At 45.3% G+C, this 17,704-nt stretch overlaps 1 protein-coding gene across 1 annotated transcript in view; it reads left to right on the top strand.

Annotated features, from left to right (window-relative positions):
- The first annotated feature begins 413 nt into the window (after positions 1–413).
- The window catches only part of TRIM33 (tripartite motif containing 33), a 46,867-nt gene continuing 29,576 nt past the window's right edge, over positions 414–17,704 (top strand). Inside the window, exons 1-3 of the mRNA XM_063178163.1 lie at positions 414–840; positions 15,761–15,879; positions 17,373–17,520. Coding sequence (XP_063034233.1) covers positions 414–840; positions 15,761–15,879; positions 17,373–17,520 — 694 coding nt within the window. The remainder of the gene's footprint in view (positions 841–15,760; positions 15,880–17,372; positions 17,521–17,704) is intronic.

The following is a 17,704-nucleotide window of genomic DNA, read 5'->3' on the forward strand; positions in this document are numbered from 1 at the left end:
CCAGCCCAGTGCGTTATTCCCCAGCCTGGTGCGCTGTTCCCCCTGCGTTATTCCCCCTCCCGATGGGGCATTCCCCAGCCCGGGGCGTTATTCCCAGGCCAGTGCGTTATTCCCAGCCCGGTGCGCTATTGCCGATGCGTTATTCCCGGTGCGTTATTCCCTATTCCCGGTGATCCGTTCCCGGGGGCGTTCCCGAGGGGACGTGGCCACGCCCCTGCCGCCGCCACCGCCCAATAGAATCTCAGCCCTGGGCACAGAACTCCGCCTCTCCGTGACGAAACAACCCGCCCTCCCGGCCGCGCCGTTGCCGCGGGAGCGCGCGCGCGTGCGCGGCGCCGGTCCCGCCCGGTCCCGCCCGGTGACGCGGTGACGCGGAGCGTGCGCGGAGCGGGGTCGGGTTCAAAGGAGGAAACATGGCGGAAAACAAAGGAGGCGGTGGCGGCGGGGACGCGGCCGCCGAGGCCGCGCCGGGCGGCGGCGGCTCCCTGGAGCCTCCCGCCGGCTCGCCGTCCGCCGCCGCGCCGCCCGAGGAGCGCGAGAGCCCCGGGGCGGCGGCGGCGGAGCGCGGCGGCGGCGAGGCCGAGGCCGAGGCGGCGGCGGGGCCCGGTGCGGCGGCGGGGCCCGGCCCCAGCCCGGTGCCGCCGCTGACGCCCGCGGCGCCGGGGCCGTTCTCGCTGCTGGACACGTGCGCGGTGTGCGCGCAGAGCCTGCAGAGCCGGCGGGAGGCCGAGCCCAAGCTGCTGCCCTGCCTGCACTCCTTCTGCCGCCGCTGCCTGCCCGAGCCCGAGCGCCAGCTCACCGTGCCCGTGCCCGGCGGCGCCAACGGCGACGTGCAGCAAGGTGAGCGCGGGGCTCCTCCGGGACATCCCGCACACGGCGCGGGGATCCCGGGGCTGTCCGGGAGCGCGGGGGGCTGCGATCGGCGGGGAGCGGGAGCTGTTGGGAGCGGGAGCGCGAATCGCGGCCGGGGCTTTCCGTCCCGGACCTGTTGGAGCGGGCAGAGTTGGTGGGAGGGTGGAGCAGCTCTGCTCTGAGGGGATTGGGATGTTCTGGAGAAAGGAAGCTCCACGGAGACCCCTCAGCCCCTTCCCGTGCCTAAAGGGAGTCTGATTAAAATAAGGACAGAGTTTTTAGCGGCACCTGTTGCGATAGGACCGGGGGTGGTATGGTTTTAAACTGGAGCAGGATCGGTTTAGATGAAGTGTAAGGAAGAAATGTTTACCATGAGGGTGTTAAAACATCGGAACAAATTGCTCAGGGAGTGGTGGAAACATTTCAGTGTCAGGCTGGACCAGGCTCCGAGCAACCTGCTCGAATGCGAGATGTCCCTGCCTGTGACAGGGGGGCTGCACTAATGACATTTAAAGGCTTTTTCCAACCCCAAATACTCTGTCATTCTCTCCCCCTGTGTGTTTTGTGTTGGTGACACAGCGGGGGTGGGCAGCTGCTGGGGTGAAACGTGTCTGGGTGAATTGAGATTCACTCTTGTTGCAGTGTTACCTGCCCAGGTGGGAACGCCGTGTGCGCTGCCCCTGCTTTGCTGAGCACTGAGATAAAACCTCCAGTGCTGTTTGTCAGCTCTGCCCCTACAGAATTTATACCAGGGAACAGGAGTACACTGCTCCTTCCCCCTGCTCTTAGCAGAACCACAGCTTGGGTTTGATTTTTCTTTTCTAATATATGTTGAGGGATGGGATTGAAAAGGTTCAGGAGCTTTAGATGGGGTGAGTCACGGGCTGTGTGTACAGAGCAAAGTAGGGCCCTGGTAAGTGGTTTTGCAGGTCCTAAATGGGCTCTCTGGTCAGGGAGACCTTGTTTGGTGACATCTTTACACTCAAGCCCTTCCTGTGTTCCCCAGTGAAGGAATTAACTTGGCTTGGTAGAGATTTTTTCACCCAGACTGTTCAGAAGTCCGTCTAGGATGTGATCTTAGGAAGCTCATTGGTGTTAAAAAGATGATGTATTAAATACAGTTTGCCAATGCACCCAGTAAAGCACTCAGATGGTTTTGTGATCCTTGTTTTTAAATCCAGATTCTACATTTTGTGGTATATCATAGAGTGACAGAGTGATTTGGTTTGGAGGGGACTTCAGAGCCCATCCATTCCACCCCTGCCATGGGCAGGGACACTTTCCACCATCCCAGGGTGCTCCAAACCCCATCCAGCCTGGCCTTGGACACTTCCAGGGGTCCAGGGGCAGCCCCAGCTGCTCTGGGCACCTGTGCCAGGGCCTGCCCACCCTGCCAGGGCAGTGATCTGCCAGTGACAGACACAGAACTTGGGAGCAGGGTTCGTTTTGTTAGCAATTAGCAGGATTATCTGAGTCCTGCTGTGTCTGTGGGAGGTGCCTTCCCCACAGGTACGGGAACCACTGGGTACAAACTGGAATGTCACTTCTTGTTGTACACATTGTAAGAATTCTTGTTGGTGTGCTTTGGTGTAGAAGGAGTTCAATAAAAGGTTTTAGGTGATGTGAGCAAGGTGCAGGAGCATCTTTGGTGTTAGGAGAGATTGCAGGGCTGGGCCTGGTTAGTCTGGAGAAGGGAAGACTGAGGAAATCCCATCAATGTGTAGGAATATTTCCAGGCTGGGTCAGGGGATGGTGTCAGGCTCCTTTCAGTGGTGCCCAGGGCAGGCCAAGGAGCAGTGGCCATCAATTATGACACAAGGAGTTCCACCTGAATGAGAAAGAAATTCTTGCTGTGGAGGGTGGCAGAGCCCTGGAGCAGCTGCCCAGGGAAGGGGTGGAGTCTCCTCTTCTGGACACACTCCAAACCCACCTGGACACATTCCTGAGTCACCTGCTCCAGGTGACTGGGTGATCTGCACAGGTGCCTTCCAACCCCAACTGTTGTGGGATTGTCTTGTAGGGCTGTGGATCCAGCTGTGGATCCAGCTGTGGTGCCACCTCAGCCTGCACGAGCACAGGAACTGGCAGCTACATCCTAATATCTCTGGGTATTTTAATCTCTGTTTCCTTAGGAAATTAGGAAATGCTCTTGGGCCAAAATTTGGCTGGCGGCAAATATTTCCAATTTCTAGAGGGAATCTCCTCGAGGACTTATAAGGAGAAATTTGTTTCTTTTATATTTGGTGCTTTTCCAGTTGGGATTAAAAGTACACCCTGAAATATGGTAGGATTGGCTCATCCTCAGCTAAGGATAGGCCATGGACCAGCAGAGGCATTTTTGTGGGCAGCTCTCTACATCTTCAGGATGGAATCAGTTGAGTGGCACAGGAGATGGGTTACCAGTAAATCAGACAGAAAATGGACATTTTTGAGCCTCCTGAGAGGCTTGGACCAGCAGAGGCATTTTTGTGGGCAGCTCTGTGCACCTTGAGCATGGAATCAGTTGAGTGGCACAGGAGATGGGTTACCAGTAAATCAGACATAAAATGGACATTTTTGAGCCTCCTGAGAGGCACCACAGTGCTTAGTCACACAGGTTCCTTCCCTCTTGTGGCAGTCACAAAGTGTGAAGTGTTACTTCCACTTCTGCTGATTCTCAAGTCTCCCTTCATGACGAGCAGGTGCTTTTTCATGAGGGAAAGAATTAAAGAGAATAGCTGTACCTGAGGCAGGTTACACTTTGCTGCAGCCTCTCACTGCTGGATTGTGTCCCTGCTATCCTTCAGCATCTCTTCACATAAACCAGAAGAGTACAAATTATATTTTCCTGGCTGCTTTCTTAGTTTGAGAGTTTGCTCAGTGGGAGCTGTCAGGATTTAAAACAGGAGATGTGTGTATTTATTGGGTAAAAACTGTGGAAAAACTTCTCTCAGTGACAGCATCTCCTGGAGAGTTGGGTCTGGATCAGCATCTCTGCCCCTGCCAGGCTCCCACTCCCTTCAGAGCCACTGCTAAAGAAGGCAGAAAAATGATCTCAGTTCCTGAAAGTTAGAGAACCCCTGACTAAAGCTTAAAAGAATTATCTGAAGTTGTGGTTTGCTGTATTAAAAGCAAGTTCATGGTGGGTCATACCTGTTTTGCTGGTGAAAAAGGTTTATTTTGGTGTTGATTACATTTATGTAGGGGAAAAAATAGATTCTTGTTTCATATATTTAAAACATAGGCATTTGTTTAACATGAAAAGTAGCATCTCATATTCGGTTTAATTTCTTAATTGGTTATGGGAATGGGCATTTATTTGGTGGATGGATGTTGATCACATTTATGTAGAGAAAAAATAGATTCTCGTTTCATCTGTTTAAAAAATATACATTTGTTTAACATGAAAAGTATCATATTTTCAGTTTAATTTCTTAATTGGCTATGAGAATGTGCATTTTATTTGGTGGGTAGATGATTTTGTAGTGGTGTTTCAGCTGTCCTCTGGACTCCTCCTTTCAGGCTGAGTAGTTTATTTAAAGAAATACCTGCATTTATATCACAGTATTCTAGAAAAAAACCCAGATTTCAGACTGTAACAGATACTGTAAAACAGCTTTTCCTGCACCCACTGCTGCTCCAGCTCCTGGAGGTGAGGTTGTTTTGTGGTTTCACTGCCTGGATGAGATATTTCCCATCTCTCTGAAGAAGATTATCTCATGAGAGAGAGCATGGGGCTCTCCCAGTTCCTTGGGAATGTCACAATTCCAATTAGGCTGAAAAACCAAATGAGCTGCAAAACCTCCACAGTTGGTTGTGTGTGTAAACTGAGGAATAACACATTTACTACCCAGAAATGGGTTTGATCTTCAGCTGAATTCAGCTCCTGTACCCAGTGTTGCTGTGTTGTATTAATCACACATGAAGTTTTTTGCTTTTTTAATTTGCTGTGAAAGGAGCAAATGAAAAAATGTGTCTAATGTGTACGAGGATGTGGCATGTCATTACACTGAGTTTGGTGATGGTTATTGTATTTTCAGTCCAAAAGAATGAAAATTCCTGCATCAAATAAGGCTCTTTAAGCTGTGTAAATGCAGCACCTTAAGTTTTATTAAACTGGATGTGAGTAGACATCACCTGAACTCCTTTGATTCTTTACTTTTCTCCTGTGCTCATAAGTGAGGCTCAAGAATATATGTGGAGTCCTGGAAAATGTTCAGTTCATATTCTGGACTTAGTAAAAATCTTGCTGTGAAACTTAAATTTCAGTCTAAATTAATAGTGTATTGTGAAATATATCCATCAGACAACATTAAGGTGTGTGTTATTTTTGTAAGAATTAATATCTGTGGCAGCTGTAATTTTAAAAATTATTGTTAAATATAATGTATTGTCAGTTCAGTGTGTGATAATTGCAGTATAGTCAAGGATTGTTCAAAAAACAAAAAGCTGCGCTAGGAGCAGACCTTGAATGCAGGTAATTTTTAAAAATGTATTTTTACTCTGACAGATTTCAATCTGATTGTATCACTCCCTTGACCTGTGAGGGTTTGTTTCAAGGTCTAACCACTGAAATTAGAGCAGGGTTTTGATGTATGGCTGTGAAGAAACGTGCTTGGACCATTGCAGTGCTAAGAGAAATAAATATTATGGACAATATTATGGAGTAACTACTATTGGATTTGTCACCCAATCAATGGGACCTGGCAGGGATTCATTCCTGAGAGGGTGATCCCTGCCCAGCCTGAGCCCCTGGAGTTGCTGGATTGCACAAGTGCTTGCAAATATTTCCTCAACTGAGAAGTTTTGTTGTCATTGTGATGCCTCGAGAAGGCTGAGCTGGAACAGAGAGACCAGACAGAGCTAAAGAATAAAGCTGGGATTTATTAAAAGCCTCAATGGATCCACCTTGGGCAGCACCAGAGCCCAGCCTGGGCTGCACCCAAGATGAACCAAAATGGTCACAAAATGAACCCAAACGAACCCAAGTGGTCACAAAATGAACCCAGGATGAACCCAAATGGTCACAAAATGAACCCAGGATGAACCCAGATGGTCACAAAATGGACAACTGGTGATGGGGTCTCTCACTTTGATAAGTTCTGCTCCATTTGCATCTTGCAGTTCATTGTCCAATTACATCTCCAGCCCATGCAGTCCCATCCTTGTTTTTTTCTCTCTCCAGCCCACATTGTGTGTGCTCTTGGGCCTGAGATTTGGATCATTTGTCCTTGGTCCCCAGCTGGAGCAGGAATTGTTTTGTCTCCCTGCTCTGTGCACAGAGCTCACCATCCCCTCATAAAAAGCCCAAACCCACACACTAAAGCAGCACAGAACCTGAAAAATATAAGAGTTAAACCTGAGGCATCAGTTGTAACAGTGTAAACATCTGAGAGCACTTTAATTATCTTGCAGCCACTCAGTCCTTCTGTGGGGAGTCAGTGTGGTCCTGCCCCCGGCTCAGGGCTGTGTGTGGAACCAGTTATCTCAAATGGTGCTGCTTGCTCAGCAGAAATTGGGTTTTGGGAGGTTGATGTGATGGTTTCATGCCTGTGCTCGTTGTGTCTCCCATGTTTCAGCAGAATTTAAAGCCATTCTGTGGCACAAACCGGTTGGTGTGGGCATCGCATGGGGTGGCAGGGCCAGGTGTGCCCAGCCCCAGCCCCACCAGAGCTGCTGTGGTGACAGCAGTGACAGGAGGCTCCTCCAGCTGCTCCAGCTGTGCTGGGTGAGCAGTGCTGGAACATCCTCCTTGGGGAGCAGAAATCCCTTTGTTCCTGCTGCCACTGGCCTGGGGGAATCAGAAATACAGAAACTTCCACAGACACTGAAGGGTTTGATCTGCAGCCTTGGGAGAAGCCTGGATTGATGTAAAAATAAAATACACAGACATTTCGCAGAAAAATCATAAATTTATGTTTTTATAGCTGTAATTAAGAATATACCTTATGTAAGTGAGAAACTGTATTGATAAGAGGGTGAAGGGTTTATCACGTAGGGGTGGAGTTGTACAGAATAAGCTGAGAGTTTAGAAGATATAACAGAAGCATCTGTGTGCAAGTGAGGCAGAAGCCATTGGGCAAAAGTATCCTCAGTGCACCAGTAGTAAGAAAAAGTGATAGGTTAGAAAAGCAAAATAAACCCTGTAACAACTGTCTATTGTCTTAGAAAATTCTATATTGGGTTGTGACAAAGAAACTTGTGATTACTCCTGAGTTATGGCTGACTGCCTGCTCCTCTAAAATCCCACAGCCTCTGAGACTGATGTTTATGTGAGGAATAAATCATTTTAGCTTGAAAATAATCCCATCCTTTCATTTTCAGCAGTGCCAGTGATGCTGCCCATCCCTTGCTGTGCGCTCTGGGCTCTGCCCCTGCCCCACAGGCAGTGCTCAGGTCTCTGCTCACCCCTGTGAGCTCCAGCCCTGAGCCCTTGGCTCCCCACTGCTGGGTTTGCCCCAGTTTGGGAGGCTGTCCTGTACTGGGAGCCCTGCACTGGCCCAGTGTGGTTCCATACTGGGAGCCCTGCACTGGCCCGGTGTGGTTCCATACTGGGAGCCCTGCACTGGCCCAGTGTGGTTCCATACTGGGAGCCCTGCACTGGCCCAGTGTGGTTCCATACTGGGAGCCCTGCACTGGCCCGGTGTGGTTCCATACTGGGAGCCCTGCACTGGCCCAGTGTGGTTCCATACTGGGAGCCCTGCACTGGCCCAGTGTGGTTCCATACTGGGAGCCCTGTACTGGCCCAGTGTGGTTCCATACTGGGAGCCCTGCACTGGCCCAGTGTGGTTCCATACTGGGAGCCCTGCACTGGCCCAGTGTGGTCTCCTGGGGTGCTGAGCAGGAGGAGGTATCATTGTCTCTGCTAAAAATGAAGGGATGGAATTATTTTCAAGCTAAAACAATTTATTGCTCAGTGAACATCATTCTCAGATGCTGTGAGGTTTTAGAGGAGCAAGCATTCAGCCATAGCTCAAGAGCAGTCATGAGATTTTTTAGTTATTGGGCAATATAGAACTTTCTGACCCAATAAACAGTTGTTACAGGGTTTGTTTTGCTTTCCTGACCTATCACCTTTACTTACTTCTACTGCTCTGCAGATACTTTTATCTAATGGGCTTTTTACTCACAGGCCCACCTGTGTTTCTGTTAGAACTTCTAAACTCTCAGTTTATTCTGTACAACCACACCCCTACACTATAAACACTTCACAATTTTATCAATAAATTTTCTCATTTACTTAAGGCATATTCTTACTTACAACTATAGAAGCATAAGTTCATGATTTTTCTGCTAAGTCTCTGTGTATTTTATTTTTACATCAATCTAAGCTTTTCCCAAGGCTGCAGATCGAACCCTTGAGTGGAAGTTTCTGTTTTTCTGATTCCCACAAGTAGGGATGGCTGTCCTTGTCCTGCTGGTGCAGCTTGGGACACATTGCTGTCCTTTGAAGGATCTGCTCCTGGCTGCTGTTCAACTTGTTGTCCATAATACTTCAAACATTTTATTTTAGGGTATTGAGGTCAAACTTACTTATTTATCCTCTTTTTTTTTTATATAGTTTAGTACTCCAAATGTTATGAAACATCTAAAAGATTGATAAAGATTTTTGTGCTACACATCAGAGCCGAATCTTACAGGAATTCTAGTGTGTAAGTAGAGGTGTTTAGGAACACAAGTGTTTGGGGTCAGTGTTAGAAGAAACTTTGAATTTATTAATTTGAACTGCTGGAAAGACTCCCTGTGATGTCCCAGTGATGAAGAGGATCCATAAGGTGCTGCTGAGGTGCAAAGGGATTTTTGGATTTCATACATCTTGTGCATGATCTGCCCTCCCTTGTTCACGTCCATGATCTCATCAGATCCGTGCCATCCTCATTCAGATCAATAACTCTCTTAATTATTCCATTATTGCTTTTTGTTTCTATGAGATTTCAGTGTGGTTGGGTTGGGCTGTGATGTGTTTATTTTGAGTGAATTTGGAGCCCTCAGTGTGGTGCTTCTTCTAACAGTTCCTTATTTTGCTTTGGGTTTAGGCAGTAGATGAATTTCCTTGGCTCCTTGTGTGTGTTCCCCTTTTCTTTCACCCCACCTTCTCCTTCTCTCTCAGGGCTGGAGGCTTCTGAGTGTTTGTAAACAAAAACTAAAAATCCAGATCAAGAGGATGCCTGTAGGTGGGTTTGGTGGGGGAACAGGTTAATCCTTACTCAGGGAACCTTGCTGTTGTACAGCTGGTCTCAAATAACCGAGGGAATTCCAGAAGAAAATGCCCAGAAGGGTGGGTAGGGAGCAAAGAAGATTCAGAAAATTCCAGTTTTGTTCTGGTGCTGAATCAATGGGTACGAGTTGAACACACATTGAATTCCTGAATATCAAGCTGGAGTGGGGACAGTGGGCAAAGAGTTGACATGAATTGTCTCTGTTTTGATCCTACAACACTGGAAATATAGAAAAATCAACCATCCTTGAAATTTGGCAGTATTTTAGTATTGTTGGTATTGATATGTCAGCCTGGAGAGAGCAATTCTGAGCAGGTTTTTAATACTTGTTTTATTGAAACTAATTCCAGATGAAACTGTTGAAAAAAATTACTTGTTTTGAGATGCAATCAGAGAATCATAGTTACCCTTGGGAAGTGTTAAACTTGTGTATGTGTGTGTGTATATATATATATATATATGTAGGTAAGTGCTAAATATATAAAAAGCTATAAATATATAAAAGATATTAACAGAATTCTGAGTTACAATTAAGAAAAATACTTGTGTTGCAGCTTTAGGTGTGAGTTGGGAGTGGTAAATTAAAAGCAGCTTCCACTTGAAATCTGAAGGTTTTTGCAGTGTTCCACAGTGATTTGCTGCTGGATTTTTGGCAGGGTTTTTAGCAGCTTTTCTGTTTTTTTGGAAAACAGAATGAACTTTCCTCCTGAGTTTACCTCAGTTTGGTGCTTTCTGACACGCTTTGATGTCTGTGCTCTGGCTCAGTGTGCTTTATCTCCACCCTAAGCACTTAAAAGGATTACAGAGATGCTGCTCTCATTAGTGTTCTTAAAGTCTTGGGCAAATCAGGAGATCTCATTTGCAGTTTAAGGAGATGTGCCTGCAGTTGTGTAACTGTCAGTGAAATGAATCTGTGTGCTGCTGGGACAGAACCTTCTCCTGGGCTCCTTGGGTGGGAAGGGCAGGTCCTGGAGCTCCAGGAAGGTTCTTGTTGTGTTTTTGCTTTCATTCCTCCTGTCTTGCACTGACCTGGGCTCCCAGTGGGGCGAGGAGCATTGCTGGGATGTCCCAAAATTCCCATTTACAGCATTCCCATGTGGGCTCTGCTGCTGCTCCCATGGGCAGATTCCTGGAGCTCCTACACGTCCATCCCTGAGCACATTCCTGGGTTTTTATCAGTGCTTTGTGCTGCTCCTCAGCTCCTGAAAGGCTCAGCAGACCCCGTGGGAGTCTCCTCTTTCCTCCCTGAATCTCCTGGCAGGGAGAAATGGCTCAGGTGAGGAGGTGCAACCCATCTCCCTTTGAGCAGGGCTGGCAGTGCCAGGCTTTTCCTGCCTGCTTTGCTGGACGCTGGCAATCCAAATTTCCTGATTGGAAAACTAGGAAAAAAACCCCAAAAAATTGGATAGGAAACTATTCCTGCTTCTCCCTTTAGGCAGAGTGAAAGGAAAAACCAAACTCCATTTGGGCCGAGTGCTGTGTGTGGCAGCAATGGGGGACAGGGAATTTGTGTGATTGGAAATATTTTGGCTGTTCTGCAGAAACGTGGGGCCAAAAGCAAAATCTGATCTGAACTCTGTATTCATTAATTGGGAATAGGACGTAAGGGAAGGGGAAATGTGGTGCAGAGAGTTGTGGAAGAGAGGTAATGAGTATTTTTGGTTGTTAGTGTTATTATTATTATAATTATTACTACTACTACTACTACTACTAATAATAATAATAATAGTGTTATTTTTGGTTGGAGCTTATGGTTATTACAGGTCTTGTGATAGAAACAAGTGGAAAACTGAGCAGTATTGGTCCTCTAAAGATTGGAAGGCCATTCCTGTTATCTGCAGCTCCTGTAAAATAGTTCATAAATTCCTGTGGCCTTTTAGGTCCAAAGCATGATTCTCCCTGAATTTCTTCATACTGCTATCCACAGCAGCACCTTGGGGGTGGCTGGTGAAGTTTGTAGGGTGCTGTTCTGCAGAAATGTGGGACCAGAAGCAGAATCTGATCTGAACTCTGCATTATTAATTGGGAATAGGGCATAAAGGGAGGGGAAATGTGGTGCAGAGAGTTGTGGAAGAGGGATAATGAGTACTTTTGGATACTAATAATAATAATAATGATAATAATAATAATAATGATAATGATGTTATTTCTGTTTGGAGCTCGTGGTTGTTACAGGTCTTGTGATAGAAACAAATGGAAAAATGAGCAATATTGATCCTCTAAAGTACAACTACAGAAGCTTGAAAGCCCGTTCCTGTTTATCTGCAGCTCCTGTGGCCTTTTAGGTTCAAAGCATGATTCTCCCTGAATTTCTTCATGCAAGTGCTGATATCCACAGCAGCACCTTTGGGGTGGCTGGTGAAGTTTGTGGGGTGCTGTTCTGCAGAAATGTGGGACCAAAAGCAGAATCTGATCTGAACTCTGCATTATTCATTGGGAATAGGGCATAAAGGGAGGGGAAATGTGGTGCAGAGAGTTGTGGAAGAGGGATAATGAGTATTTTTGGTGGTGGTTGTGGTTATTATTAATGTTATTAGTGTTATTTTTGATTGGAGCTCATGGTTATTACAGGTCTTGAGGTGTGTGATAGAAACAAGTGGAAAAATGAGCAATATTGATCCTCTAAAGTACAACTAAAGAAGCTTGAAAGCCCATTCCTGTTATCTGCAGCTCCTGTAAAATAATTCCTGTGGCCTTTTAGGTTCAAAGCATGATTCTCCCTGAATTTCTTCATACTGCTATCGACAGCAGCACCTTGGGGGTGGCTGGTGAAGTTTGTAGGGTGCTGTTCTGCAGAAATGTGGGACCAAAAGCAGAATCTGATCTGAATTGCATCATTAATTGGGAATAGGGCATAAAGGGAGGGGAAATGTGGTGCAGAGAGTTGTGGAAGAGGGATAATGATTACTTTTGGTGATTATTATTATTATTATTGTTAATTTTGGTTGGAGCTCATGGTTGTTACAGGTCTTGTGATAGGAACAAATGGAAAACTGAGCAATATCGATCCTCTAAATACAACTAAAGAAGCTTGAAAGCCCATTCCTGTTTATCTGCAGCTCCTGTAAAATAATTCCTGTGGTCTTTAAAGTCCAAAGGATGATTCTCCCTGAATTTCTGAATTTCTCCCTGAATTGTTGTTTTTCAGGACCTGGAGCTGAGCTGTGTTGCTGCAGTTAATGCTGAGGGCAGGCTTTTGGTGACAGCTCTGTGAGGCACAAAGGAACTGCTGCACAAAGGGTTTCAGCCCCTGTGCAGGGTTTCACGTGGTGTGGTCACAACTTCCTGAAAGAAACTTCCCCTTTTCTCAGTTCTTTGCTTCAGTTCTTTGCTGCTCTTGACCTCTGCAGCAACAATTTACAGCTCAAAAATCAAATGAAGCCATCTCTGAGGCCATTGGAAATCTTCATGGTAATAATTAGGCTTGAGGGAGGTCATAAACCAGCCTGACCATCAGAATTTGTGTGAATGTGTCTTATTTTAATTCACCCGTGATCTGAAAAATAAAATAGTGGTTTTTACTATGTGCTAATGCTTTTGGCAAGCAGAGTTACAGTGGGAATGTTTATACCAACAATAATGTGTTTATTGTTTTTCTGGATCAAACAAATCATAGTAAGTTCTGCTGGAGTATAAATAGGATGATGCTTCTGTATTTACTTTTATTTTTTTAAATAAGATTTTTTTAAAATTGAAACTGACAGTGAAAACTTGTTTTTCACAGAGGTTATATAAACATTTGAATCTTAGTTTGTCCTAAAATACATTCTCACTAAACTTTTTGCAAGAAACTTTGTTAGCTCACAAATTATCTCAAGTTTTGACAGCTAAGAATCTTTTTTTCTATGTAAATGCTATTTCAGTGTGATTTTCTCCACTTTTCCCTCCTGCCTTACAAAATTAGCCACATCTGTATCTTTTCAGTACATTCATTTCTAGTACAAATGCTGCTGCAGTAATTTGGTTTTTATTAGATTAAAAGACCAGGATATGAGATGTTTAGTGGCTCGTGTATTATTGGAAAGCTGCTGTTGGAAATAAAGGGTGTTGAGATGTGAAAAAGCAGTGTAATGTGCTAAATGAGAATGGCAAAGCTTGGAATTTGGGTTTTGATCTCTTGAGGTTTGTGCAGAACACTTGGGGCATTTTGTGCAGGTTTTATTTGAATGTGGAGGTGCAGAAATTGGGTGTTGGATTACCCCTGGCCAGGATCCAGTCTGTGGGCTCTCACTTAGATCAAAACCTTGATTTTTTTAAGCTTTCAGTGGTTTGGCTTCTTTAAAACCAACCAAATTGCCTTATAGGAAGGGATTTTCATCTGTAGGATTTGACTTTTCTGTTGTCTAGAGATTACAGATCTTGAGCTTCTTGTGTTTTGTTGTTTTCCTGAAATACTTTGTTTAACCCGAGGCAGCACTAAAAATCAGATTTAGGTTTGGTTTTGATGGACTGGTTTGAATGGTAAATATCTGAAATTTTTCTTTTGTAAGTTTATGCACATCAGCTGCTGGATGGCTTTCAGCTGGTATTCCCTGCAGAATTTTGTCTCTCAGTTGTCAGAAAACCTCAAAGTTCTGCATATGGCGAAGGTTTCACTGTGAGTGAAAGCTCTTGGATGTGTGGCTGCTGCAGAACTTGTTATTTGTCATGTCCTGCTTTTGAGATGTGTGTGGTTTGATGAGACAGGGAATTTTTAGTTGGATTGTTGCTGCTCTGCAGTGAATCTCCCGTGTTCTGAAGCCATCATTAATTTTAGCACTTGAAAAAAATTAATGCTACTCCACTGCTAATGTAATTAATCTCCCTGAAATAAGTCCTGCTGTCCTAATTGAATATCCACAAAGGAGCTGAGCATCATTTAATTACACTTCTCAACGTTGTTTTAGTGTGTAAAAATACCCAATGGCTTGGAAAGCTTGAAGATTATATTCTCAATAAATTATATAGAAATTTGATTTGAGATCCAGTGACACTTCTGTGAAGTGTGAGCCACTACCTAAGTTATAAATAGGTTTTCAAACCTTTATGGGGGCTGTTCATAGACATCTTTAAATGTCAGTTTGCTTCATGTAGTAACTCCTTTGCAGCTCTGCTGAGGATTTAAAACTAATTTAGTGATTACAAAGGATAACAAAGCAAGATGCTGGTGTTTTATTGCTTCATCTGCCTCCCTGACCTCATGGAAATAAATGATATTTAAAATCTACCTGGGAGAACACTGAGACTGAAATGCTGTGGCATTTTCAGGAGCATCCCTGAAGTCCCCCAGCTATCTGGGCACAGCCCTCTTAATGCTTGAGACAGGCTGGACCATAGACTGTTCTAAAAAATAATCTAAAAACCACAAATATCTTGAATTTCGTTATCTAAAATCAACAGGGGAAAAATTAAATATTTGTTTAGGGACAATAAATTACTTTGCTGAAAAGACAGAATTTTTTGGGGAAGAAATAAGTAGGAAAAACTGAGTTTGATGTAGAAATTAGGAAAATTAGGGAAATCCCCAGCAAGGTGGGGCATCCTTTTCTGTAGAGGTCTGTGAGTATTTTGGGATTTAGTTGAGGGAGTGTATTTTGGGGTGAAACCTGTTCCACACCTGTAATGGCAGGATTTTAATGGCAATGCCAACCTGGAATCCTTTACCCAGGTGAGAGGAGGAGTTTGCTTTGTGTTTGGTGCTTCTGGGCAGGTTGATTTGTGAGTTTTGCTGCCTTGAGAGCCTGTGGGGGATTGCAATGCTGTGAGTGTCCCTACAAGGGGAGAGAAAATGATGCATCTGACTCCATGGATATCAAAATGCTAATTAATGACTTTATTATACTATATTATTCTAGGCTAATTAATGACTTTATTATACTATATTTATTTATTTATATTTATTATACTATATTTACTTTATTATACTATGATATTATTTACTTTATTGTACTTATTTACTTTATTATACCATATTATTCTAGGCTAATTAATTACTTTATTATACTATATTTATTTATTTATATTTATTATACTATATTTACTTTATTATGCTATAATATTATTTACCTTATTATACTATATTCTTCTAGGCTAATTAATTACTTTATTATACTATATTTATTTATTTATATTTATTATACTATATTTACTTTATTATACTATGATATTATTTACTTTATTATACTATATTCTTCTAGGCTAATTAATTACTTTATTATACTATATTTACTTTACTGTACTTATTTACTTTATTATACCATATTATTCTAGGCTAATTAATTGTTTTATTATACTATATATTCTATACATTTAAAACTGAATCTGCCAATCACTCAGCCCTGCACACACTGCCCAGAATCTCGTGATTGTCACCCTCAGTCCTGACACACACACACACACCTGGCCCTGACAGGCCAAGAGAACAAAACACCCTCACTGTGGGTAAAGAATCTCCATATTGCACTCTGCTTTTGCACAAACACTGGCACAGCAAATGATAAGAATTGTGTTTTTTTTTCTCTGATGTTCAGAGAATGTGAAACCTAGAAACAATCCTGGGAAGAACTGTGCCTTTTCTCTGTGAGGAGAAATGTGGGGCTACAGTGGGGTGCTGTGTTTTGCTGCCCTCAGAGCCTGTTTTTGCTGTGTTTTGCTGCCCTCAGAGCCTGTTTTGTGCTGTGTTTTGCTGTGTTTTGCTGCCCTGAGAGCCTGTTTTGTGCTGTGTTTTGCAGTGGGGGTGATCAGGTGCCCCATCTGTCGCCAGGAGTGCCGGCAGATCGACCTGGTGGACAATTACTTTGTGAAGGACACCTCGGAGAGCCCCAGCAGCTCCGACGAGAAGTCAGAGCAGGTAAGGACTGTCCTGCCCCAGCCTCTGCTCCCTGGGGCTGCCAGGGCTCCTTGGGTGCCTTTTCCCCACCTCTCCTCTGCTCTCTGGTCCTCTCACTGCTCCCCAGAGTGATTCTGGTGCCTTTTTCCCCAGCCCTGCTCTGATCTCTGGTGCTGAGAGTGCTCCCCAGGACACTTCTGGTGCCTTTTCCCCTCCCCTTTCTGCTCTCCTGGGCTGCCAGCTCTCCCTAGGGTGATGCTGGTTCCTTTTCCCCCAACCCCTTCTTCTCTCTGGGGCTGTCAGTTCTCCCTAGAGCAATTCTGGTGCCTTTTCCCCACCCTTCCTCTGCTCTCTAGGGCTGGCAGAGCACCCCAGATGATTCTGGTACTTTTCCCCCACCCCTCCTCTGTTTTCTGGGTCAGCCAGCTCTCCCTAGAACAATTCTGGTGCCTTTTCCCCCTAACCCTTTCTGCTGTCTAGGGCTGTCAGTGCTCCCCAGGATGATGCTGATGGCTTTTCCCCAGCCCTGCTCTGTTCCCTGGGTCTGTCAGCTCTCCCCAGAACAATTCTGGTGTCTTTTCCCCACCCCTCCTCTGCTCTCTGGGTCAGCCAGCTCTCCCTAGAACAATTCTGGTGCCTTTTTCCCCTCCCCTTTCTGCTTTCTGGGGCTGTCAGTTCTCTGTAGAACAATTCTGGTGCCTTTTCCCCACCCTTTCTCTGCTCTCTGGTGCTGCCAGTTCTCCCTAAAACAATTCTGGCGCCTTTTCCCCATCCCTGCTTTGCTCTCTGGGTTTGTCAGTGCTCTCTAGAACAATTCTGGTGCCTTTTCCACCTACCCTTTCTGCTTTCTGGGGCTGTCAGCTCTCCCTAAAACAATTCTGGTGCCTTTTCCCCAACCTTCCTCTGATTTCTGTGTCTGTCAGCTCTCCCTAGAACAATCCTGGTGCCTTTTTCCCTCCCATTTCTGCTCTCTGGTCCTGTCAGTGCTCTCTAGAACAATTCTGGTGCCTTTTCCCCATCCCTGCTCTGCTCTCTGGGTTTGTCAGTGCTCCCCAGAACAATCCTGGTTCCTTTTTCCCCCAACCCTTTCTGCTCCCTGGATCTGTCAGCTCTCCCTAGAACAATTCTGATGCCTTTTTCCCCCAACCCTTTCTGCTCTCTGGCCTTATCAGTGCTCTCTAGAACAATTCTGGTGCCTTTTCCACCTACCCTTTCTGCTCTCTGGGGCTGTCAGCTCTCCCTAGAACAATCCTGGTGCCTTTTTCCCTCCCATTTCTGCTCTCTGGTCCTGTCAGTGCTCTCTAGAACAATTCTGGTCCCTTTTCCCCACCCCTCCTCTGATCTCTGGTCCTGTCATTGCTCCCCAGAACAATCCTGGTTCCTTTTTCCCCCAACCCTTTCTGCTCTCTGGATCTGTCAGCTCTCCCCAGAACAATCCTGCTGCCTTTTTCCCCCCAACCCTTTCTGCTCCCTGGGGCTCTGTAGGATAATTCTGGTTTCTGTTCCCCCCCCAGGTGTGCACCAGCTGTGAGGACAATGCCAGTGCTGTGGGATTCTGTGTGGAGTGTGGGGAGTGGCTGTGCAAGACCTGCATCGAGGCTCACCAGCGAGTAAAGTTCACCAAGGACCACATGATCAGGAAAAAAGAGGATGTGTCCTCAGGTGGGTGTTGGGTGTCACTTTGTCCTGCCTGCTCCAAAAGCCTTTTCTCTTTTTATGTTAAAAAAAAAAAAAAAAAAAAAAAAGGAGGAGGATGATGGTAACAACCAGCTCTGTGCGTTTCCTTTCCCCCAGGATTTGGGAAAAGCGCAGTAAAAATTACCAGTGCAAAATTAGAAGCTGTAAA

The sequence above is a fragment of the Melospiza melodia genome, chromosome 28 (genome assembly GCF_035770615.1).
Source record: "Melospiza melodia melodia isolate bMelMel2 chromosome 28, bMelMel2.pri, whole genome shotgun sequence".
NCBI classification, from domain to species: Eukaryota; Metazoa; Chordata; class Aves; order Passeriformes; family Passerellidae; genus Melospiza; species Melospiza melodia.